This window comes from Rousettus aegyptiacus, unplaced genomic scaffold (assembly GCF_014176215.1).
Source record: "Rousettus aegyptiacus isolate mRouAeg1 unplaced genomic scaffold, mRouAeg1.p scaffold_m13_p_5, whole genome shotgun sequence".
In the NCBI taxonomy this organism is placed as follows: domain Eukaryota; kingdom Metazoa; phylum Chordata; class Mammalia; order Chiroptera; family Pteropodidae; genus Rousettus; species Rousettus aegyptiacus.
In genome coordinates, this window is record NW_023416308.1 from 65,067,902 (window position 1) to 65,094,489 (window position 26,588).

Genomic DNA, 26,588 nt, shown 5'->3' on the forward strand with positions numbered 1-26,588 from the left:
TCAACAGGTTCTCTGACTCTGAGAACACATCACGTCCAAGATTCCAAAATGGGATTTGTGATCAATGCGATCTATTCCATGGCCTATGGACTCCACAACATGCAGATGTCTCTCTGTCCAGGCTATAAGGGCCTCTGCGATGCAATGAAGCCTATCGATGGACGGAAACTTTTGGACTCCCTGATGAAAACCAACTTTACTGGGGTTTCTGGAGATATGATCCTATTTGATGAGAATGGAGACTCTCCAGGAAGGTACTGCCATAATTCTCCTCCAGACAATAGAGCCTGAACAATAGCTATCTCTGATCCTAAGGTGCATGTTTCTCTCCTTCGTGGTTATCTAGGCATCCTGGCCATATTCAACTAGCTCTAAAATCACAAAGTGAGCAAAGGCAGAGAGGGAAAGTTCTATTTCCTGTAGCCAGGGAAAGTTATTGATGCTGATGTCCAAAATATGGTCTCAGAATCATCCCTACATTTCTGATATCTAAACTTAGAGGCAGGAGACTCACATTATCATAGATAATGAAAATCCAGCTTCGTGGTTTCTCTTTATATGTTTGCCATGTTATTCCATATACTCTGATCTTTTCTTGGGTTATGGAACTGTGCTGAGACAGAAACGATTCAATTTCTGGTAATCCAAAAATAGAGAGGTTGTGTTGTTATATTGTTTGCTGTACATACATTGAGTTATAAGTTATATTTAATTTTATTTTACTATCCTCCAACTGGAGCATTTTCTCCCTTCTCAAGGACTAAATTGCCTTTTTCTCTGAAATTTCACCTTTCATTATTTATAGAGAGGAGCCTGAGAAATATGAACTTACTCATAATTATAGGTCAGCCTCAAGAGAAAGTCATTAGGTACCTAGAACTTATCAGAATTCACATCTATTTCATACTCCAAATTCTTAAGTGACTCCATGCATGAGACTTTTAATCTATTAGAGATAATGACATTGAGATGATATTCTGAGTTGTAGTGGGGCTGGGACTTCACTCTGCCTGTTTCAGAGCAATAAAGGTCCTTTGGTCTCCCACTATGAAATCTGAATCGCTTATATTTGACATCTGTGCTTGGAGAGGGTGGCTGTACTCTCTCTATTTGCGGTTGACCATGCCAAAAGAAGTTTCATGAGCCCCTCCATGTCTCACACCCTATGTGTCTATGCATCGTACCAGCCACCTTGGTTTAGCTTGTTTCCATATTTATAAGGTGAGATGGAGTTTGTCCCTAATGAAGCAAGCTGTTGCCATCTTACAAGCAAGACTTCTAAGTGACAGCTACTTTCAAGTCACACAGCCAAGAGGAAATCTGAATATTTTCTCTGTTCTAGAGCCATGAAAAATATTGCTCCAGGTAGGCTGTTTGCCAAGATAAGCTGATTTTTCATGAGTCGTTGTCTAATTTTTGGCTATTCAGTATATCCATTGTGGCAGGCAGGTGGTAGAGGGTAGAGATATAAGCACTTTCCCATAGTCAAAGACAACTTGTCATTTGTTGAAAGGCTTCTCAGGGCAAGTGCACTAATGAGCTCAGTCTTTGGGCTCAGGTCAAGGCCTCTGCTCTAGTATCTACACGTGGATTTATCATTCCTGTATGCATTCCTAGAGCACTGACATCAGCTTGGGACTAGTTCACAGACTTCGATGACTGCAGTTTCACTAATTCAAAGAGTTTTTATGTCATGTACCCAAGCCAATTCTACAAACCAGATAGTGAAGAAACATCTCAGATGGCTCAGCTCTATTCCAATGGGAAACCTTAATGAATCAGATAGAACATCACAGTCTTGTTCACAAGCCTCTAAATATGCCATAATAGGGTACATTTATGACATTAATTCTTAACCTTTTGTGGGATATGAATCTCTTTAAGACTCAGATAAAACTTATGGATATTCTCTCAATGACAATATACATTAAATTTTGCAAATAATTTATGGGTATTCACAGCTGTTTAAAGACTTTTCATGTATTACTAAGGCTGGGTATTATATTAAGCCATTAATAAATGGTCAGAATTGACCTCTGAGGACACAAGCCAGATTCAGGCAAAGGTGGCTTGCAACTTTTTGTTTTTCCAATTAGTCCAGTTATATTTACAAAATAAATATAGCTAATATTTATTGAGTGTGTATTCTCAGCCAAACACTAAGTTCGGTCCTCTACATTTTAATCCTATGAGGTAAGTAATATTATTTTATTTTCAAGCTAAAAACTTACAAACTAAGGCTTACAAAGATCAAATGACTTGCTGAAAGACACAGTCTAAAGAATGATAGTCAAGATACAAATGAGGCTCCTGGGCTTCAGCTCCTAACCATATACAACAGCCTGCCAATTAATCAGCCAGGATTGCAATCAAGAAGCTGCTATTTTCTGAGAAATGTATTTCTAGATATTATGTTGTATTTTTGTGGAGTAATGAACCAGAGGAGTCAGGGGTAATCAAGTGTTCCTTTAAAATGCCAGAGTTGCAGAGGAAGAGCCTAAACAAAAGAAGCTGGGAGAGGTGACAACTCACTCAGGCACACACACTTGTGGATTGTTAGATAGTAAGTTATAATCATTGTTTTTAATCCTTACATCTAATTAGACTACTACCAGTCTACAGTTCTTTAATGAAAACCTTGGTGCCAAGTGTTTCACAGAATTCAGAATTTTTGAATATACAAAAGGTGATACAGCCATATAATGCCCCCAGTAGGCTGTCAAGTAGCACTTCTTATTCAATACATTAATATTTTTTCAGCAAAACATGTGCATATTCACACAAAGTGTGATAAATAGACTATACATAGCCTTATTTCAGTGTGGGTCAAGGTCTGTCACTAGATAAGTTCAGACTAGGCCATATTTCGCTGCTAAGTGAATTATGAAAAACTTGGTTATGGTTTTTAGAGTGCTAAGGATTTCAGAATTATAGATAAGAAATATGAATCTTTACTATTTACCACCGATGGTATAGATCACAGAGCAGCAAACTATGGTCTATGGGCCAAATCGAGTCTGTTGTCTTTGTAAATAGGTTTTATTGGATCACACTGACCCTCATTTATTTAGATACTGTCCATGGCTGCTTTCACGTAACACTAGCAATGTGTTTCAACAGATGGTCTCACAAAGCCTAAAATATTGAGTGTCTGTCCCTTTACAGCAAAAGTTTTCTGATCCCTGGTATAGAGATTTCACTGAAAAGTCAGATTTCAGAAGCCTTGCCATTGACTGGGGCTGACCAGAAGTGAAAAGGGGGAACATGGAGCATCAACATCAGACCAATTACAACTGACTATTTAAAGCAAAAATTTTAACATTATGTTTTGGGGCTTATGATCATGTGGATATAAAATAGTTAACACCCTGAAGGAATGGCATATAGAATTATACGAGGGTAAGGTTCTCATATTTTACATTAAGTGACACAATATTAAATTTACATGGAGAATAAGATAAATTAAGAACACATTATAATCTCTTAAGCAACCACTAAAATTTTAATACAAGAAGAATAGTTAAAAAGCCAATAGATGAATATTAAAAAGAAATTATTAACCCAAAAGGAGACAGGAAACAAGGAACAGGTAGACAAAAATAGATGTGACAAATATAAAACAAGGCTAGAACAGTTGAAATTTACAGATCCTCAGCTGGTTTGCACTCAGATTCTTAATATGTGGTTCTGTCTATAGAAGGATTTTATAGATGATCTGCTTCAACTTGCTAACTTTCCTGGAGAGAAAAATGAGTTTCAGAGAAAGGAAGAGGCATATTCAAGGTTATATAATCAATTAGTAAGAGAATAAATACACTATATAAATCTCAGGCATAATCATCAGGTAAGAATTTAACATATTTTTTTCATTTTCTTTATATTACATTTGAAATTCTCTCTGTATAGATATAGATATAGATATAGATATAGATATGGATATAGATATAGATCTATATATCTATAGATATCTATAGATATAATTGTACAAAAGAGTTTCATTATTAGTTACCATTGAAGTTTTGGGTTAAACCAACTCGGTGATCTGTCTCTCTTTAATCTGTGATTATCCATTATAATTGCTTTGTTGCATGAACAGTGCTGGGAGTGTCCATTATGTTGACCAACAGATAATTTATAACATATTTAAGAATTAAAGTTTTTTAAAGCACCTTAGCATCAGAATTATAGACAGAGAGGACCTTAGGAGACATACAAATCCAATATTTTCCACAGTCTCCTCCACTAAATGGTGTTTAAGTTCCCTTGAAAACAGTCTTGCTTCAGCCCCTGGGGCAAGGAGAACCTCACTACTTCTGAGGAAGCCTTAACTAAATTTGAGAAAGTTATAACCACTTAGAAAGTACTTTATTTCTGTTGACTGTAAGCTGCCTTCCTCTAGTTTCTATTTGTGCTTTAATAGAACATTTTTTTCTTTTTGGGTTAAAATACATTTTAGATATTATTTTTAAACAATATATAAATTCATTAAAAATTTTTTTCAGGTTATTTCAACTCAAAATTGTGGCTAGTTAAGGAAAAGTCAGATGGGTAGACAGAGAGTTTTCATGTTTATTTATCAAAAACTAGCTCCTTCCTCTTTTTACCACTTCTATAGTAAACAGAAAAAGAGGCATAGATACAGTTATAAGAGCCTTAAAACGTAGAGTAGTTCAGTTCTGCAATATTTAGAGAATGGAAAATTGACCTATTAGCTCTATCTAGATCTGAAGCATTTGAAATGGTCTAATGAAGAAGAACAAAGCAGACTTTAAGTCTAAAGGCTTAGGTTAGGTATTGGCTCTGCCACTTGCATCCTCTGCAATCTGATCATATTCATTAACCTCACTGAGCTTCAGTTCCATCATGTGTAAAATTAAGTTTGGACTAGATCTTGTCAGAGTTAAGAATTGATAGAAATGGGATTGATGGCTCATTTTGGGATGAGCAATGAAACCCTCATATCTCTTTAAATCAGTAGCAACAAAGAAAGTAGCTTCCTGAAATCAACTTTTCTTTCTTCCTCCCAGCCCAGAATGTTCAAAGGTTATTTTCCCACAGAGAGTCACTTTTTGAAGACATAGAAACACATGTATTTGAAATAGTCAGTGTCATAATATGAGTTCTTTTTACCTCAGTGTTCTGTGTTCTAATTTCTCAACTCATTGTACACTTAGCAACCATGGATAACTATGATAGAGTGGAAAGGTATAGGACTCAATTCTGTATCCTATAGATTGGTGTGTTTGATTTAGAAGTGGAATTTAGACAGTTATCAAAACCATTACCAACTACAAATAGGACACTGTAGGATAATCCTCAAACCACTGAACAGCTAACAAAACTTAAGAGTTAACATTCTGAAAAGGACACTACAGTTAGAAAAAAAAAAAAAAAAAAAACCTTATTGGGAGTGAGAACAGAATGGTATCATTTTACACTGTAAGTCCTAACAGACTGATGTCAGGTTTGTTCTTAGCATTTCTGTACTGAGCATTGATCTGACCGTATAGTAATCTGGTCACTTAAACCCAAAAGCTAGAAAGTTTTCCATCCATGTCATTTTCCACATAGTTAAATTTTTTGAGCATGGAAGGTTGTAGAAGGCATTCATGAGTCCGTCTGCCAATACAATAAGTTCTGAGAGGTAAAATTATAGGGTACTATATAAAAACATTATATACTTAATACATACCTAAAGGTATGTCTACAGGATTTGTGCTCAGATTGGAAAATTATTTCAGAAATGTTTTTCTAGAAATATTCTTACATGTAAGAAAAATCTTCTAAATACACACATTAATGTTCTCTCTTTGCATCGTATCCCCATATTTGAAAAGAGAATAATAGCTTAAAAAGGTTGAGAAATCATGAGGTACTACTATCTCCATGCATTTTACATTGCATGAGGTGCTTTAGAAGCTATTTTCATACTTATTTTAAATATCACTCCTGAAAGTGTCTTTATACAATGAATTTAGCCATTGTTAAAGGGTAAAATAAAAAGATAAAATCAGGCTGTATCCAAATTACCCCCATAGGCCCTAAAGCTGAAAACAAGATTAAAGGTTTACCAAATTTATCACTTGGTTAGAAAAGAATGATTTTATTTTACTTGGGTGGAGATGAAAACGTTTCTATCATTTTAAAAGCCTAACAGTACTTGTTTAAACTTCTTGAAGTTATTTCTAAACTGTCTTTCATTCCGCTAAGGTCAAATCACCCTCTCACATGGGATTATTTTCTATTTCAGGTATAAACTTGAATTTTTTTTGTTAATGGTTTCTGAAGAGAAAATGAAACAGACAGGTTTTTTGTTATTCTTACTGCACCATCATGGAAAATTCCAGTATCACTAATATAACAGTAGAGAGATTGTTTGGGAATAAAATCTATTGCTTTTTCATAGCTGAAATTTTATATCCATAGTTGAATAATTATTATATTCTTGTTCCTAAGGTATGAAATAATGAATTTCAAAGAAATGGGGAAAGATTATTTTGATTATATCAATGTTGGAAGCTGGGACAATGGAGAATTAAAAATGGATGATGATGAAGTATGGTCCAAGAAAAGCACCATCATCAGATCTGTGTGTAGTGAACCATGTGAGAAAGGCCAGATAAAGGTAAAATAGAGTCCGTGTTTTTTTTCATTTTTTTCTGTATATTCGAAAATGTTCATTATCTTTGTTGTTTAAAATTTTAGGTACTTGCTTTGGCTTTTATATTGTAAGCTTCTAATATCAGAACTTGTGTTTTTTTACTTTTTCCTCATAATTCCTTATAATACCTAGTATGACGAACAATGATCTTAGTGCTTAGACTGATTAAACCAGTTAATGAGTTATGTTTGCCCACACCCTTTCTACTCAATTAAGCCTTTAAAGACATGCTTCCTGGGAATAAATAGCTCACAGTTAGAAATCACATTAATTTATAACTAACTTAACAAATATTTATCAAACTCCTACTAATGTAATTGTTTATATCAATGGGAAAAATAAGTAAGACACTTTTACTCTCAGAAGATTTATAGTCTCAATGAGGAAAATATCATGGGCACTGTAAAGTAACACCATGTAAGATGTAATGACTTCATAAAGAAAGGGAAAAGAGAATTATATACATTCATACAAAAGAGGGGGAGAGAATGCTTCTGAATAAAATGTCAGTCATTGGACCATGAACAATGGATGTGATTTCAGAGAGAGATGTGGGAAAATTATCACTTATTGCTCCTGTGAAGGAACAGTAACAGAAAAGGTACAGAAGTGGTCAGTTAAAGACTATTCTGGACTAATAGTGAATAATTTGGGGTGTATTGCTCTAAATATTTATTATAAAAGAGAAAATTGAAATGATAATTAAAGCCATATTTGTGGAAAGTTTGCATGTCATACTAAATAGGTTGAACTTAATTTTATTGACCAGCAATCTGAGAATAATTTTGATCAAGATGTTGACATAAATTGGATTATAGTAGATGAAGATTTATGAATAAAGTTATGAAAAATAAATAATGAAATAAAAGACAAGTTAGAAGGACCCTATGGTGACAGTGGTCCTGAATTGTAGAAGAAACCATAAGAATGGAAAGGGGACAGGGGAGATGTTTGAGAGAAACACTATAGAGGTAGACTCAACCAGCCCTGTCTATGAATTGGATGTAGGATTAGTAGGATTAGAGAACAGAAAGAAGTTCAAGACCATCAACTGCAATTCCAAGCCTTAGTAACTAGAAACTATCAATTTCATGAACAGAAAAATCAGAAGGTTTTAGAGAAAAGAAAATGGATTAGTATGGGGGCCTACTAGTTTTGAGATATCTAGCCAATAATGGAAAATACTGGTCTATAACAATGAGAAATAAGGCTGAAGAGAGAGATTTAGGAATTAACTGAATAGAGCTACAGTTGAGGCTATTAGAGTAGATCAGATCACTGAATCTGAAAGTATAAAGAGAAAATATATGTGAACTATGAAGAAGATTTGCAAGGAAGAAGATAAGGTAGAGGGTGAATGGCAACAGGTTCAGGGAGATATAGAGAACCAGAGAGCATGATGTCATGTAAGATGTTGGTCAGTGGAAGAGAGAGATCAAGGAAGGGAAGGACTGAGGGAAAGACATGAGACTTTGGGTTAGCCCTTCATCTAAGGCTTCATCTGGAAACAGAAGCCTGCCAGATTGAACAGAGTAGAATCTTCAGTAACTGAGCAACAAGAAATGTACAGTAAAAAGCGGGCAAAGGGGTAGTTTGGTTGTTTGGTCTGGCCACACTTATAGGAAATAATCATATGAAAGAAGATGAAGATATAATAAAAAATTAAAAGGAGATCAGTTATTGAGATACAGTGCCCTAGAGGAATAATATTAAATTAATATATTAATCAAATAGTTATTAAAGTACTACAGGACCACATTTCAGACAATATCTGCACATGGAGCTGTTAGCCTCAGTCTTTTTAATCAAACTCACCTTCACTCTTTTGAGAACACATTTGAGGGGTTCATTCATGGGCGATTAAAAAGGAAACTGAAAATTTCCAGTATCAATTATAAAGTCTTCAAAGGGTAGTCCTGAAGATTTGGTAAGCATAAGACCAAATGGAAGACTGACAAGGTAAATGAAGATACACATAAATTTATAAATACAAAATAACCCGATGGCTTATGAGATATCCAAAAACTTTTGCGCATTTTTTTATGGTTTACAGCAAGGGTTGGTAAGCTATGGTGCATAGGCCAAATCCAACCTGCTGCCTGTCTTTGTAATAAATTTATATTGAAATACAACCATGCTCATTTGTTTATGTATTCTCTATGGATGCTTTGATGCTATAGCAGACAGAACTGAAGAGTTGAATTATAATATAGACTGTATGGCCTACAAAGCATAAAATATTTACCATCTGGTCCTTTGCAGAAAATTTGCTGACCCTTAATATATATAACATATATATAACAGTCTGCATCTTGGCCAAGCATCTTGCAATTAAATACTTCATGCAAAATTCTTTATGGACTCACTTAGAATATCAATTGTTCACAATTTCCAGTTCTTCCTATAGAAATATTATCCTGTTAATTACCACATGAATCTGTAATTTCAAATTACTGAATGGCTAATTTAAGAGACTTCTTTATAGTATGCACTTATCTACATCGTTTTATATAGAAGACTTGAGAGCATCCATGGATTTTGGTATCCGTGGGGAGTCTTGGGACCAATTCCTGAAGATACCAAGGGACAAAAGTTATATGTGTATTACAAAAGTCAAAAGTTATATGTGGATTTTTGGACTTTGTGGGGGTCAGCACCCTGTATATACTTTTCTACCACATTCTACTAGGAATAACTTACACAAGAGAAGAATTTGATGCTATATAATATTTTAAATACTAGTTAATTTGTAATATTGTTTAGTCTTCCTTTAATCCCAAATTGTCTTCCTAACCAGATCTCATTGAACTCTATTAAATATACAATTGATAACATTTTCTCAATATGGTTTAAGGTTGTCACTGAGCAACTTCATTAATGATATCAACAGCTTAGGGCATTGTTTAGATTTATTAACTTAAAGTTCATGAAAGGACACTAGTCTGGCAAAGGTTCAAATATATCACATATTATTATTCATAAAGAAAGCATCACTATTTCCAGGGTGTTCAAAAAGAATGAGAATTACTGTGAACAGAATTTTTACCACCTCTTCTATTCAAAATGAACATGAAATGGAGCATATATAATAAGCCAAGAAAAAGGTAAAACAGCAGTCTTGAATTACCAAAAGATATAAGTTGTCCTACTGATTTTTTTTTAATTGTAATATTTGAATTAATCTTGGAAAAAGGCAAAAACTTATTTTGGTAAAAAAAACTGAAATTCTTAAACCAATATGAATTGAACTAAAGGAAGTCAGTATATTTCCAAAAGAAAAAATGTAACTGCTTTTGTTTGCCAGGCCCTGCTAAGAGAATCCTTCAGTGTTTGAAACGTATCTGCTTGTATTACTAGTGATTGTCCAATAGTAGATTTTCCAAATGTGGCTGAAATGTCCCCCAGAATGAAATTCATTTCTCTATATGAATATTTATACACATACTACTAACAAAACAGTTAATGTTTTTAGTGTTCTACAATTTACAAATCACTGTGATATTTTATTTAATCCTCTGGAAACTCTATAAATGTGGCATTATTTAAAAAAACAGTGGTCTTGGTTTGAAGAAACAGAATCAGCTGGAGGATTGTTCAAGGCTGCACAACTATTTAGTGGATGTCAGTAAGACTAGAACCCTGGTGCCTTTTGTTTCCCAGGCCAGTACTCTTTCCTCTACTTCTTTCAGAATATCATGAACTGTATCTTTGTATAGACCAATGAAGCTCAGTGTTCATGAACATGAGCCTTGAAAGCCAGCCGGCACTGCTCGATCCCTCACTTACCCTTACATGTTGGGTGAGCTCAATATGCCTTTGTTTTCTACCCCACTCCACCCCAGATGAATAAAACCAGCTACCTTACACAGAGCTGTTCAATGTTTTAATGGGATAACAGCATATAGCATGCACAAAATAGCCAGTAAATAGTTAATATTGTTATGAAGAACACTTAGGCCTGATTAAGCAGGTCTAATTAGCAAATTTGCTTCACTTATTTGGTTATGTTAGGAAAAGGATATTTAAGGCCCTTTTGTCACCATTCCCTACTTGTGCTGTTGCAGTGTCAAGAGCTAGCACAAGGGACAGTACAAAATATAAGAAAGAGTTACTCCCTTGCAATTGTATTTGGCTATATCTAGATGTTGTTATTATCAAAGGTCATTAATAGAACCAGCATCTAAGACAAGGAATATAAAGTGTGATTATTGTTGTATCTTGTTATTGCTGGTTATTAATCACAGTTTTAATTATTTATAGGAATGTTTAATGAATGCTATCTCTATTCCACAGGGGCTATTCATGTACTAGTGGTGGTGGTAGGGGTGGGGGTGGGAGGAATAGATAGCCATTTCTAAAGAATAACATCTGGGACTCTCTCAACTGTTAAATTATTTCAATTATTTTCCATTGCCTTAAAAAAAAAATCAAACAGTTAAACAGGTATAAAATAGTCTCAATGACCTTATCCACCTTCAATGCAAGCAAATCAAAGCTACTAGAATAGAAAGAAATGGGCCAAATTATTGAACCAGAGTTTTAGCAGAAACGGAGACCAAGAGATAACCTCCAGAAAAACTTCAACTTTTGTCTCTGTATTCAATACAAATTCTTAATTACTTTTGATCAATATGGCTATATATTTGAACTTTACAAGATATATAATGTTTTTTTGCTGAAAAATTTTCATAGGTGGAGGGGAGCCAAGGTAAATCAGAGAGCAAACATTCTTAATTTGAGGAAGAGAGGCACAGCTTTAGGAAAATTCAATTACATATGCACATATATAGATGTAAGTGTATATATGAGCACAAACACAGGCATTTAATTAAATACAAATATTTAAAGCTAATTATCCAAAGACTTGCATTTAATTTAATTCTTTTCCCTATCACCAATCAATTTTATGATGTTGAATTGGTCACTTAAACAGCTTGTTTCTTTAATTATGTAATGAAAATATTAATATTTATCTTGCCTATCTTATAATATTTAAAATAATTTATGTGAAAGCCTTTTCTGCTTGCAAAGCTGTACATTTGAATAAGAGATTGCTAGATTTTTATCTATGCAAAAAGAGTAATCAAAATTTTAAATATTTGCCTTAGGTGATCCGGAAGGGAGAAGTCAGCTGTTGTTGGACCTGTACACCATGTAAAGAGAATGAGTATGTCTTTGATGAGTATACTTGCAAGGCGTGCCAGCTGGGGTCCTGGCCAACTGATGACCTTACAGGTACATGTATCACAATGTCAGCATAGGTATCCCCATCAAAATTTACTGAAAAAGATACATATTTGGGAGGAGAGGGTCACATCTTCAAGTATTTCTCATCTTGGTTGTCTTGTTTATGTGAAAAAGAATTCTCTTAGGAATAGATGCCTTCTCAACGCCTTGCTAATCATGAAAATCTTTAGATCTCAGAGAGAAATTGGCTTACATTCCCACCTTCACCACCAAAGTAGATCAGAATCCCTAGGTTTTCTTCTGGGTATTTTTATCCAATTCTAAGGATATTCCCAGAAGTTCCAATGCAGGATTCCAGTTAATTGGCATTTGAGGTGGTGAGAGAGAGGTATTGAATAGGAAGAGACTAAAGTATGTCATGACATATCCAAGAACAAAATCAGGTACGAATTATTCCAAAACTCTTTGTTTCTCTTATAAAGACATGATCTTTGTCTTAAAAAAAGTTGATCTAAACCAGGAACCTCCAATTAATGAGTTTTCAAATAATGTTGTCACAGAGCAAGACTGATCTGCTTAGTTTTTATTTTATTTGTTTTGTTTAGCTTTGTTTCTGTGGGACTTTTTGTTTATTTGGTTTTGTGTTCTTTTGGCTTGGGATTTTTCCACCAAAACTGTTAAGGAAAATCTCATTGTGTTCTCAAAATTATATTTTATAGGTATTTCTTATTTTTTCAATATGAAAAGAGAATATGATAGCTTTCATCTTTCCTTCTAATTTATTCTATGTATATTACATTCCTATTTGCTTACCACTGAAATAGATACAAAAAAAAAGATATGACCTCATCTTAGTGAAGTTAATAAGGTAAACAAAAAGGTAAAAAATATGATTGCAATATAATAAAAGGACATAGATTGTAGAAATGTAAATATGAGGAGGGGGCCTATGAGACTAAGTTTTCAAGGAAAATAGAGGAAAAAAATTCCAAGCAGAGGACTCACCACATGGTATGTCAGGTCATCTAGTGGTTTTACAAGATGAATTTAGCACATCTTTATGCAAGAAGATTATAACATCAGTGTTAGTCTCTATCCCTCACAGGACAAGAGATTATTCATGGTATTTTTACTAACATTCCAAAAGCTTAGTTTTAAAAATCTGTGATCCTGGACCTTTTGACACAAGCTCACATTAAAGCTTTGTTTTCAGTGATTGGTATTCGTGCAGAATACTTTCTTTTACTTAAAAAATTAAAAATTCTGATTTGACAAAATACCCAAGTGCCTTGTGTTAGCATTTGAATCCTATTTTCACCATTAGACAATGAGCTTTATGATACTCTTATACATCCTAGTATCCTCAAAGCCAACTCAGTGCCAAAAACAAAGTCTTTAATAAATTTAGTTGAATAGATGCACAACAGTGAGCACGCACATAAAAAAATGTCAGAAAGAAAAATATGATTGGTTTTTGTGGAAGGAGGTGAGAAACAGTATTGGTGCAATATTTTCCTTTATACTATTTCTTTACTTTTTTTTCCCTAACCTCTAATTTCAACATGGATTATCATTAAATTGAAAAACTGCATGGCTAGACACCTTGAAAGTGAATATAGAGCTATTTTTTTTATCATATTTCATAGAACTATGCTGCTGACAATGCACATAGTCTGCTTTTTCATTAATTCAACAGAAAAATATTAATTATTACTATTTCCAATATAAAATAGATGCTGGAGAAACTGAGGTTAAAGAACAAACATAATTCTTATATTTTTTACTATGTCAATAGGAGAGAGACATTAATCTCTTCTCTCTCTCTCTACTGACACACACGCATATATGCATAGACAAATTGTGTTAATATGAAGTAAAAGAGCAAGATTTTAAAAATGAAAATATTAGGGAAGACATAATTTAAATGCGTGATTATATAAGATTTTTTTGAAAAAGTGAAAATTAGCTGAGATCTACATGATAAGTAGAAAGAGCTAGCAAAGAAAGGTGATAAGAGCCTTTCTAGCTGAGGCAGAAGCACATGTGGAGGTCTGTATATGGGGAGGCAAACGGGAAGATCGTGTCAGAAGAGATCAGAAAGGTACCAGGGGCTAGACTATATAGAACTTATAGAACATGCTCACAATTTGAGTATTTAATATTAAGTACAGTAAGAAATACTTGCAGTGAGTGCAGTAGAAGGAAATTATATGTATATTTTTAAAATATAATTTGGATTGATGTGAGGGAGAATAATTTGGAAAGGGGTAGAAAGTTGAATCTGGGAGACTAGTTGGTTGCCACAGATAGCCACCGAAGGCAAGAGTTCTCAGTGTCGTGGATTAAACAGTGCATTGGATGATTTGAGATAGACTTTGAAATACAATCAACAGGATATATAGATGAATTGGCTGCAGTAAATATTAGCAAATGATCTGCTTTGAAGAGTAGAGAAATTGAAGTATTCTTTGATAAAGATCAATAGTTTGGTTTTAGATAATTTTGAAATATCTTTGAGATTTTCAAGTGTGAATTAAGTAGTTTAACAAATTAAGCTCTTATAGTTTGTGCCAGAAAATGTATAGGAACTGGAAATATAAAATATAACCTAAGTTTCCAATAAATTTATAATCTAGTGGGAGAAAAAACAGAATGGGTAACAACATGATGTACTGAGTATTGCAGATGAGGAATGAAAACAGTATTATGGAAAAATGGAGGAGGGCCTATCTAATCCTGGAGAATTTGGGAAGGTTTAATCTTGAGGCATAATCTTGAAGCTCACTTAATAAAAAAGTGTAGATGATGTTAGAAAGGGTATGTATCATAAGGCTATTAATGGCACCATCATTCTCCTAGTTGTTCCCACCGAAAAGAAGTGATCCAATCATATTAGACTCTTCTCTATTTCTGGCCACCCATATCCAGTCACTTATCAAGCCTGGCTATTTGAACTGCTAAATATTCTTACTCCTTCTCCACTCCATTTGTGCAACTCTTCCCTTGAATAGATTTTCATCTCACTTTTGACTATTGCAGTAATTTCTCAGTTTATTTGCCTCCTCCCAAATTTATTCCATATGCCTCTGAATCTCCTTTTCATCTTACTACTTGATAAGTCAGATAAGAATATAAAAATTTTAAATCCCAAATACAAATTTGTCTCTTTTATTTCATTGCTCAACACTTATCAGCATTTTCATATCTTTATAGGATATATTCCAAGTTTTTCAACATAGCACACAAAATTCCCTCTCTCCCACATCCTCCTATGATATTTTCAGTTTCAGTTACCACTATTTTATAACTCTCATTTTACATTCTAGTATAAGGGTTGCTTAAAATTGTCATCTATACACAATGCTATTTTATTATTCCATGTCTATACATGTGTTTTCTTCTCTGCCAGGGATGCATTTACTTCTCTTTCTTTGCTTAAATAATTCCTACTCACTCTTCTTTACTTTGTTCAGATTTCATCTTTTCTACAAAACTTTCTTTGATATATTTAGACTGATAGGTTCTCTATTCTGTATCTCTAAAGCAAATTCTGCTCCCTCTTTACATCATTTTTCAAACTGGATTTTAGTGGTGTGTATCCTCATCCACTGACCCCACTGAATCATTAGTTTCTCAAGGACACAACTGTATCTCAACCATATTTGCATTCTCAGCATCTGATACAATATGTGACACAGAGTAGGCACTCAGTAAATGTGTGTCAACCTGCAGTAAAATCATGGAGAGAGTTACAAATGAAGATGATGGTAGGTATTGGGCCATCCTATGAGGAATGCCTTTAACTAAAGAGTTTGGACTTTATCCTATAGACAGTGTGGGACCAGTGGAGTTTTCAAGCAGAAGAATGAAATGATTCTTCTGTTATGTGTATATGTGTGGGGAGAGAGGTAATAAATGCCAAATGTGGAAAGGTCTCCACACTGATGGTGTGTGAAGTTTATCCTTTGAGATTTGTAGCACTTTTCAAAGAAGCCTATAACTGTTTGCAACCCTGTCTCACTGACTCTGATGCAAAGTAGATCACTTAAAGCTGCTAGCCAGAAGACTGCTCTCATAGCTTCAGCTATTCTAAAACCTGCTACAGTGATGCTTGGGGCTACTAGCTTCAGGGAATAGTCTGTCTTTCTTCTACTCACCTGGCTTATAGTTACCTCACTTCAGCCTACAACTTGACAGCTTAGGTCACTTTTAGGTCAGTGCCTTCATTGTGATTATAGCAACTAACATATACATAATGCTTCTTTTGTGCCAGGAACTATTTGAATCATTTTACAAATGTTAATTAATTTAATCCCAATAGAATTCTATAAAATCATTAGCGCAGTTAAGAGATCTGAGCTCATTTAGAATCGAATAATTATTCACAAAAACAACTAGGAGTGGCAATCAACCGCCATTAATGTCTACCTATATGCTTGTACATATATATATATTTATTCATAGAAAGATGTCTGAAATGAAGGTTATTTACTGTTAAGAAAAGATGTTTATGAGTGGTGGGATTGTGGGTTACTATTTCATACACACATATACATACATATATGTATATATAAAGGTATATGCATATTGTATTGCATTATATTGTGAGAATGTGTTTTCATCAATAAAGCCATTAAAATAAATTTTAAGCTAGCCATATTTTTAATAGCCATAATAAACTGGCAGGAACAAGGGACTAGAAATTAAGAAGAGAGAGGAAGAGAATCTGGCATAAAAACCAGGAAGAAAAGAAAGAAGATTTAAAATAGAGGATAAGAGAAGAACATAAACAATGTCCCTAGTTCAACATATTTATTTTCACTGTGGACAGAGAGTAATTATTTTTTATCTAATAGTCATTAAATATTTATATTAACCGTGAATGGGACAAACAGAATGCCTGCTTTCAAATAGATCATCATCCTAAATATTGACAAATAATAATAAAATATTATGTTAACAGCAGAGAAGACCAGAATGGTGTCAGAATCTGTATCAGTGGAAGCTACCTAAGTGAGGTTTAAAGTTGCCTCTTCAATGAACTGCATACATGCGAAAATTAAAGTAAAGATGGCAGTTGGACAAACTAAAATGAAAGAAAAGAGTGTTTGGGATATAAATACAGGAACTGAAAGTAGGGGTGGGGAGGATTGAGACAGGCAAGCTAGGCAAAGGCTAACACCTAGAGGGCTTTGTAAGTAAGCTATGACAAATATTTTTAAATTAATCATAAGGGAAATTAAAACCATTTGTTTATTCATTTAGTCATCTAGTTATTCATTCAATAAACATAGATCTAAGTGCTGAAAATACCTCTATAACCAAAACATAAAATTCTCCTGTGATGTTTACATTCTAGTGGGGAAAATAGATTTAAATGAGGCAATTATTATCTCCATAAAAATCCATAAATTGAATAAGAAAGGAAATTTAATCAAGGTGAACTATTGTATAAATATTTACATAGTCACAATGTAAAAAGTGAATGTTGTTTAAAAATGAACAGGGAATAGTGGTTTCATTTGGAAAGCCAGAAGGAAAGGTTTCAGATGAGAATTACAGAAAAATGATTTCAATTATACCTGCAAGCTCTGTAGGTGTGTAATTTGAAACAAATGACAAAATATCAATATTTGTTAAATCTGAATTTTTAATGTTCGCTCTATACTTCCATGCATGGTTAAAATTTTTATATTTAAAAAACTTGATGCTATTTGAGCTACTTAAATATCGAATGCTAAAATATAAAATTTTACAATAAAGTTTAAATTGAGTATTGTAAAAAGGAAGATAAGAGGAAACAATAGTAAGGAAATTTTGCAAATCTCAGTGTGTAAATCTATTAGTGGTTTGGACTATAATGATGCAGTAGGAATAGACAGTAATAAAAAGATCAGACAGGCAAATAAAATCAGTAATTGTTTCCCTGAGAAGAAGGTAACTACAATGTGGTCTGATCTGTGAGAAGAAGTTGATAAAAATAGCGGGAGGAAACAGTCTGGGCTAGGCACTCAGAGAATTCTCTAAAGCTTCTGCTAAGACAGTTTTTTCATTGCACACCGTTCCTCACTAGATAAAGGAAAAATTGTCCTAGAAAGAATCTTTGATTTGTTTTCTCTCAAAGAATTTAGGATGACATATAAGCAGCAGATCCTTAGCTTCCCAGTCCAAAGCCAAAGGCATGGAAACACTTCCAGGTGGATTTGCCAACTCTGGCAACCTTTCAAGAAACCCAAAGCAAAATGAAAAAGCAAAAACAATGGCCTTCAAAAAGTAACTCAGTGGACTTTGGTAAATGATACTGTGATAAGTTTGTATGGTGACAGATGATTACTAGAATTAGTGTGGTGATCGCATTGCAAGGTGCAAAAAATGTTGAATCACTAAACTGTACACCTGAAACTAATATAACCGATATAAGCTTATATACCAACTATGCTTAAATTTAAAGAAATCTAATAAACAATTTTAGTATTAGAAAAAGTAACTGTGGAAAGCTTATAACAGAAGTTAGAATGATTTCTTTAAGTGCAAAGCTGTATAATGGAAGGAAGGCCTATCAACATTTTAATGTCAATAGAAACAGTCTCTTGGAAGTTCCTTTGGTTCCCTGAGTTACTTAATTGCTTTAGAGGTTGGAACCTTTGTATCTCTTCTTAAAGGGAAAAAAGTGAACAGAGTAAAACAAAGGGGAGTTGGTGGGAATCTGGGAGGGAGTGGAGGATGAGCTCCAAGGGGGTGTAACCACTGACAAGTTTTAGAACTCCAGCATTTGAGCTACTCAGCTACTCTACTCATTTCTTACAAATGATTAATTTGTGTCCCTCAGTCGTCCCACTTTTCTTGTTTGTTTTTGTTTTTGTTGTTTTTTTTTGTTTTTTTTTTTACCTTTTAACAAATAAGAACATTAAATACAAACATTTTCATTATCAATAATGATAACTATCTTAAGCATTATCCTTTTAAATCCTATGAAATAAATATTATTATTTTACAGTTGAATTAATTTATAGCCAGGACGATTCTGTATGTTGCTCAAGATCACAAAACTAGCGGAAAATCAAGCCCAGTACTGTGAGGCCCTATTTTATGCTTTCTGCCTTTCTTCCCAATCAAGGTTGAAGCTCCATATTTTTAAGAAATTATAGAAAGAAAAAAAATCAGCTTTCAAGCCTGCCACGTGTTACTTATTGCCAGGTTGCTCTGATATGTTTCATTTCAGATGTACTTAAAATTGAGCTACCTATTTGGTTATTACAATTCAATTTGGACAAGGAAAGGGGTGAAAAAATCCTTGCCATTGTTAAATATTGTGTGTCTCTGATTGTTCAGGGGAGTTTAGATAAGAAATACGAAGATTTTATATGTATGTATGTATGTATGTATGTGTATGCATGTGTGTGTGTGTGTGTGTGTGTGTGTGTGTGTGTGTCTGTGTATTTAGGCAAGGCAACCTCACAGATTGCAAGACCTCGTCCGCTTACAATCCCTTATTTTTTATTTTTTTATTTTTTACGCCTACAGCACCTGGTCTTCCTAGGTGGCCTTAAGTACTAATCAGGCCTAACCCTGCTTAGCTTCTAAGATCAGATGGGATCGGGCTTGTTCAGGGTGGCATGGCTGTTGACAAAATATGGTTATTTTTATTAATATAATTGCAATAAATAGTTCCCGTTAATGTTAAAAATGGAATAGGTTTTCAGAATTGTAACTCTAATTTCTTGGTTTCTAGGTTAGGTAATATTCTGAATAGGAAAATATGCTATGCAGCTGGTTAGCCTGTCATTCATTTATTCATTCAGAAAAAGTTCTCTTATCAAGTTTCTACATGGTTTTCAACACTGTGCTAGGTTCTATTGACAGAGATGTAAAAGAAAGGTGTCCGACCTCCCATTTATGTGGAATCAAATGTCATAGTAGAAGAATTCTAACTTAAATTTATTGTAGTAAGTGTATAACAAATGACACATCCAATAATTAAACCATATGCCAAGTGCAATGGCGACACAAAGGGTAGAAGTACAAATACAAATAAAGAGGCAATTTCAATATATTAAATATGCCTGGCATACAGTAAAAATCAATTTAATGTTTGTCTAATGAAAGAATAACAGAGAGAAGAGAAAGTTAGGGAAAGAATGAAGGAACAAACAAGCAAACAAAAGGAAAGAATGAAGAAGGAAGGAAAGTGCTAGGATGAAGGTAGGCATTGCTTATAGTGGGAATGCTGAGGAGAGAATACTAAGCAGGTCTTGGAAGTTCACTGGTATCTTGAGAGGAAATGAAATCAATGCATATGAAAATGAGAAGTTAATCAGGTAAAAGGGAGAGAAATTGTCAAGCAGAAAGAAAAGACTCTAAGGATAAAGCAATATGTCCTGTCTAAGGCATATGTATTTTTTACCTATTTTAGAGGTAAGAGAGTCACTATTTCGCATTCGCCTTTCCATCCAAGTCTATGTTATGGGAACTATCCTTCTTTAAAGAACAAACATCATAATGGTGATCAGTTATAAAAGAAAGTCTTAGGATAAAATTCCCAGGTCCCTAAGCAATTCCTAGAATTCTCTTGTTAAGTTTGCTACATAAACACTCACCAATACAATCTGAGAAAGGTGAACTTATGACAAATGTAGTGTGTGTCTCTAACAATTCATTTTTGTTATCTTCTAATGGCATAGTGGTTTAAATCAACAAAATCTGGAGTCAGACATACCCATGTTGAAATCCACATTCCACCAATGACTCATTGTGTGACTTTAAGCAAATTTTCTTCTCTGAACTTCAACTTCTTCTTCCATAAAATGGAGGGAACAGTAGCAACTAATTCATGAATTTATTGGGGAGATTAAATAGCATACAAATAGTTTAGTACCTCTTAACAGCTTGATTAAATTATTTTTAAAATAATTGATGTGAAATGAATACAGAGAGAAATGTATAGAGATGGATAGATTTAAGAATAAACAAAAGAGAAAATGTGGGAAAAGTTCCAAACTCTCTCTATTGAATGCCTTCCATATTTAAAAGTAGCATCCTTTAAGTTAATGACTGTCTATTCCAGTGAATGGCACAGTGTAGGTGATAAAATTGTATTTGTTGAACTAAACTTACTATTATAAACATCTCTTTTAACTTTACTTAGATTATCTTTCTAGGATTTCTGATTTTAAATGAATGGATTACATAAGGTTAATGGTAATCTGGAAAGTCCATAAAGGTACTCAGGAGCCAGAACAATACTAAAAGGCACCAACCATCTTTTTATTTTTTTCTTTTATCACTCTCCCTGATTTTTTTTAAAAAATGGTTTTCTGGTTTCATGACTTCATTACCCACTTTTGATATTTTTTCTTACAAACAAGGGAAAAAAATATATTTTTAACCTTCCCAGAAGGGATCTAGCATGTATTGCCTCCAACAGTTTTACATTTATATTCAACTATTTGTTGGGTACTATTTGAAATAAAACTAAAAATAGAGTTTTGGACATAGCGCTGGCTCAATCCTCTTTTCTATCTACATTTGCTTCATTGGAGATCTTATCTAGTCTCATATTATTAGATAATATCTACGCTAAAATTTTCTGAATTTAAATACATAGCCTAGACTCCTCACCTAATCAGACTTAAATATTCAACTGCCTACTTGACATCTTTATTTGAACATCTAATAGATAACTCAAAGCCTACATTTCCAAAGCAGAAATCCAGGTCTTCACCTTTTTGATTTCCAGTCTGCTCTGTCTTTTGCATTCTATATGTCACATGATGGCAAACCCATTTTTTCACTAGTTCAGGCCAATAACTTTGAAGTCATCTTTTGACTTCTCTCATATCCTTAGTCAATTAGTTAAAACAACAACAACAACAACAACACCCCAATAACTTTTCTACAAATACATAATTCTATCACTACCTCCACTGTAAGATCCCTGGTCATCATCATTAAGCATCTTTACTGCTAAAATAATCTCCTAACGTGTCTTTCTGATTCTACCCTTGTCCCTAATTATAACCATTTCTCAAGATTCCAGACAGGGATACCTTTTTAAAAAAGTAAGCCAGATCATATCACTCCACTGTCTAAGAACCAACAATGATTTCCTATTTCATTCAAAGTCAAAGTCCTTACAAATTCATGTTCTCCATTATCTGGCCCCTTATTATATCTCTGAACTACTTTCCCCTTTACTTCGTCTCCCTCTTACCCCAACACATTGGTCCTTTTGTTCTTTCTTTCTTCTTTTAAAACATCTGGGAGTCTCTTATCCTCTGGTCTGCACCCTAGCTGTTCTCTGCCAGAAATGCTCCACCCCGAGGAACCACAGCACAGGGCTCTTATCCTTCCCTTCTTCAAGTCCTTGCTCAAATGTTTTCACTGACCAAATTGTTTAATATAACAAATTGTGCCCCCTTACCCTACTCTATTTCTTATTTTCTCCATTTAATATATAAACATGTATTCTATTATTTATGTATTAATTTATTTTTACCGATCATACTTTGTCAGTCTTCCTCCAAGTTGGAATATAAGCTAAAGGGTAGGGTTTGTTTGTTTGTTTTGCATATTTTGTTCACTGAGGAATATCAAACTCCTAGAACAGAGGTCCCCAACCCCTGGGCATGGACCTATGATACCAGATCATGGCTTATTAGGAACTAGGCCGCATAGCAGGAGGTGAGCAGCAGGCCAGTGAGTGAAGCTTCATCTGTATTTGCAGTTGCTCCCCAGCACCAGCATCACTGCCTCAGCTCCACCTCAGATCATCAGGCATTAGATTCTCATAGGAGCACCGGTCCCTGGTGCCAAAAAAGTTGGGGACCGCTCTTCTAGATCACAGTAGACAATAAATATTTGCTGACGAAAACATTATAGAATGAAAGAAAGGAAACAAATCCCCATGTATTGAATGCCTATCACCCATTTTAACAGGAATTTTGTATTCTGCCAGCTAATCCTCCTTATGCCCCTAAAGTTTGGAATCATTATCTCCATTTAACAGAAAACTGATGATAAAAATGTAAAATATCTATGCTGTGTTCACAGAGTAAATAGCAGAAATTAGGCTCAAACTTTACTATAAAAGTCTTTCTGTAAAACTTAGCTTTTTCCTTGATACAATGCTACAGGTAATATGGAAATCACTGGATTCTTTCTAAAAGTATATTTAAAATACTGTGAAGAAATTTATGCAGTGATCCTTTATAAACAATGAGCTTGACTAAGTTGTTTCAGTTAATGCTGAAAAGAAAAATGAATTTTTAATGAAATGCCAGAGCTCATACATTGAAAAATTGTAAAATGCCTTCTAACTCTTTAAATTTCTTGATTCTCATTAACTTACAAATTTGTTTATCCCACCAGATGAGTCAAAAAGATAGTATATTTAAAATGTAACACTATTTGCTCTGCAAAAAAATAATTATTAAAGGCTCTCTTTTGATGAAACTTTTCAAAACCGGTTTTCTTCTTGCCAGAAATTACGCAATGAAAAATGTACATTGTGTTCTTCACAGTGATAAATTTGTGGTGTAGCTAAAAACAATGTCATTGTGGTCAAAAACCACTCTGATATAACCAGACTAAGAAAATAATGTGGTTTCATTGACTTGTTTCTGATAAATATACCTTACTCAAAATAAATGATCATATTTCTCCCCGAGAGCATAAAACATTCTAAACAGTGCCTATTTCTACGTTCTCTAACCCACTTGGGAAATGCTCCATAAAGCATTGGTATATTATATGAGTAATATGAAACGGATAAATGTCTCCTATCTTGCCACCTCTTAAAAATCACATTAAGGTGAGTGAAAAATTCAGAGAGCATATGTGCCTCCTTGTACTTCAAACAATTTAACATAATATAATACCATTTACTTGAGGCTGTGTGTGTATAAATAAGCTAAAAAGATAAAATAGGCCTGGCTTTTCCCCAGAAGAACATTGGACAATCTCATAAAAGATGTAGGCACTTTAGCAGATGTTGAGTCACTACTGTTTTGTGTATGCACTTCTCTCTTTGCTCTTTTTATCACATCATAATTATTCTACCACTGTTCAAGTCACACGTTACTTTACATACTCCTTACACTAATCCTTGAGATGTAGGCAGGGAGGTATTATTATCTTCCCTCCTAAAGCCTTAATTGATTTCCTATCTGAATTCTCAGCAGTAATTCCTGGAGATGTTATGATTCTCTTACAACACTATATTACTATGCTGTAAAGGTATCATTCCTCTGATTTCTGCATTTTTGCTATTTCCTTTACATTGCTTCTTCCTTCCACCCCATGTCTGTACTTCTCTTATGGTTCCTTTCACTTAAAATATTCTTCAGTTACCTTAACTGAAAAAGCATGAAATAATGGTGCCTACCTCAGAGAATATTGTGGATATTGAAGAAGTCAATGAGTGTACAGGGCTCGCCACAGTGCCTAGCAGTCACAGAGCCTGCATATTTGACCAATACACTATTTTAAAGGAATAAACTATTGCCTTTGTATCACCATGAAGCAGGGCCCATGCCTTGAATGGAGTAGGTGCTCAATAATGTGCACTGAACTAAGAAGTGTCATGCTCTAGTTGTAGTAGGTGAATAATTTTCAATACCTTTAATGAGTAGGATGAGGTATTGATCTTACCCCTTGTATACTTTTTTTAAATATATGTGGGGTTTGTTTTCATATTTTCTTTTTATAATAAACATGATCATTTTTAGTTACTTAAATATATACCAGTAGCTCAATTGAGGAATACCTACAATATAATGATACTTAAAATTCAGGAACTAGTAGACTTAGGAAGAGAAATGAGAGGTAAAATCCAGGGCAAAGTATGCATGTGATTTTTGAAACCAACCTTAGCAAAGGTAATTTAAATTGAGGCCTTAGAATAGTCCTGGTATGGCTCAAAAGGAAAAAAAAGAATCAAGACTTTGTGACAGGGTCTATGGGAATAGAGAAGGAATACTGTGAGGCCTAGAAGGTGGCCACGAAACTGAGTCATAAAATCAGAAAGGCTGTTGAACATTTGCATGTTCACAGAAAATACTTTTTAGTACGCAGTTATTTGTAAAAAAAAAAAAAAAATTTATAAAGTCTGACGAAAACCACGGGAAATGGACCTTGATAAGATAGATTCTGGCAAGCCAAGAAATTAATAGAAATAAATAGAAATTAATTGTAAAACACTCACTGTAGCTCATATTATGAGTGATGGCTTAATTGTTTTATTCAAGTAAAATACAAAAATAGTTTTGAACATTTTAGAGACTTAGTCCTGAGAAATTGCTTCACTATCAGGTAATCAGTCTTTAATTTTTCACATGTTCATTTTTCTAAAAGCATTTTTCCAGATTAAAGCCCTCAATATAGGGAGATAATTCTGTATCATTTCCATCTATGTATAGAAAAATTGAGCCACAAATAAATAAAGCAAAAGTCTCATATTCACAGGAAATATTTGTGTGCAAGCTGCAAATGAAGTGCATGTCTCCCGGTGCCTCGATTGTCCTATTAAAGAAATAGTTCATTCATTGAACCCATTTAACTGCCTGTTGTGTGCTGGTACTGTGCTTGGCACTAAAAAACAGCAAAAAGCAAAGAAACAGTCTCCAGCTCTCAGAATGCTCACAATCCACCATGTGAACCAAATAAGCAAGCTCATTGTGAACATAACAGTTGTACTATTATGCGCGCGCACATGCACGCATGCGCGCGCACACACACACACCCACACACACACGGGAAAAAATGTGCAAGCGCTCTGATAGGCACAAACTCAGGGAGCTGTGTGACCACATGGGAGGAACCTGTCGTTCAGCCTCAGGGAATCAGGAAAACCATTCTCAAAGAGGATCTGGAAAATGAAAGACTAAGGAGTTAGCTAGTGAAAAGGGACAGGGGAAAGATAAAACGAAGCAGAGAATTCCAGTCAGCACACTATTTAAATTCACAGTCTCTCCTCTCTTGTTTATCTGCGCCATGGCTAGAAGAGATCATTTTCAAAGCTCTTACCTATAATATGCATGTGTGATAATCCTTCCCCTTAGCATTCTGCTGTGATAGTAAATCATTCTTTATGCCTTAATTATGAAATAAATCTTGCATACACTTTCAAATCCCCCAATAAAATGTAACCAATAAAAAAAAACAAAAATAAAAACTAAGTAAAAAAGATAAAGCTGTGAATTGGCTAAACTCTCTGAGGGAATTTTATTTAGGGAATCTAAAACAAAAATACAGAGTAAGCTTTGAATAGCATAAAATAGTCTGGGTCCAGTGATAAATGGATGGCTGTGAGTCCCCTCTGTGGCAGTGTCAGGAATGCACCACAGTTAACCCTTGTTTTCTTGTGTTGTGGATATTTGGTGCCCATTCAGAAAAATTTCTACACTAGAAAACTTCAGGGACACAAACCCAACAATTTACCAATCAGTGTTACTGACCAGCAACCCTCAGAACATATAAGCCAGGAGGAGAACCTTGCTAAAGAGTTTGAACCAATGAGATTTCTCAGAAGGGAACATAGACTTATGTCTGGATAACAAATATCAAATATTTATACTACCACTAGCCCTGCCTTGCCCACAGCAGATGTTAATTACTCATGATTCTCTTTCCTACTCAGTAGCCTCAGGACCATGTAGCATAAATCATTCAGTCAGTTCACCAAGCAATAAAAAATACCACAGGGTTTTAATCTCAGCCCTAAGATGTTAGCATATTAAACTTG

The 26,588-nt window shown here is 34.2% G+C and overlaps 1 protein-coding gene and 1 pseudogene across 6 annotated transcripts in view; one reads left to right on the plus strand and one right to left on the minus strand.

Moving 5' to 3' along the window:
* Window positions 1–26,588, plus strand: part of GRM5 (glutamate metabotropic receptor 5) — a 402,927-nt gene that overhangs the window by 317,926 nt on the left and 58,413 nt on the right. For all 6 annotated transcript variants that reach the window (XM_016153165.2, XM_036221804.1, XM_036221802.1 and 3 more), the window contains 3 exons: window positions 8–254; window positions 6,457–6,625; window positions 11,770–11,896. In XM_016153165.2, coding sequence (XP_016008651.2) covers window positions 8–254; window positions 6,457–6,625; window positions 11,770–11,896 — 543 coding nt within the window. The remainder of the gene's footprint in view (window positions 1–7; window positions 255–6,456; window positions 6,626–11,769; window positions 11,897–26,588) is intronic.
* On the minus strand, window positions 19,364–19,476 carry LOC118603128 (annotated as a pseudogene).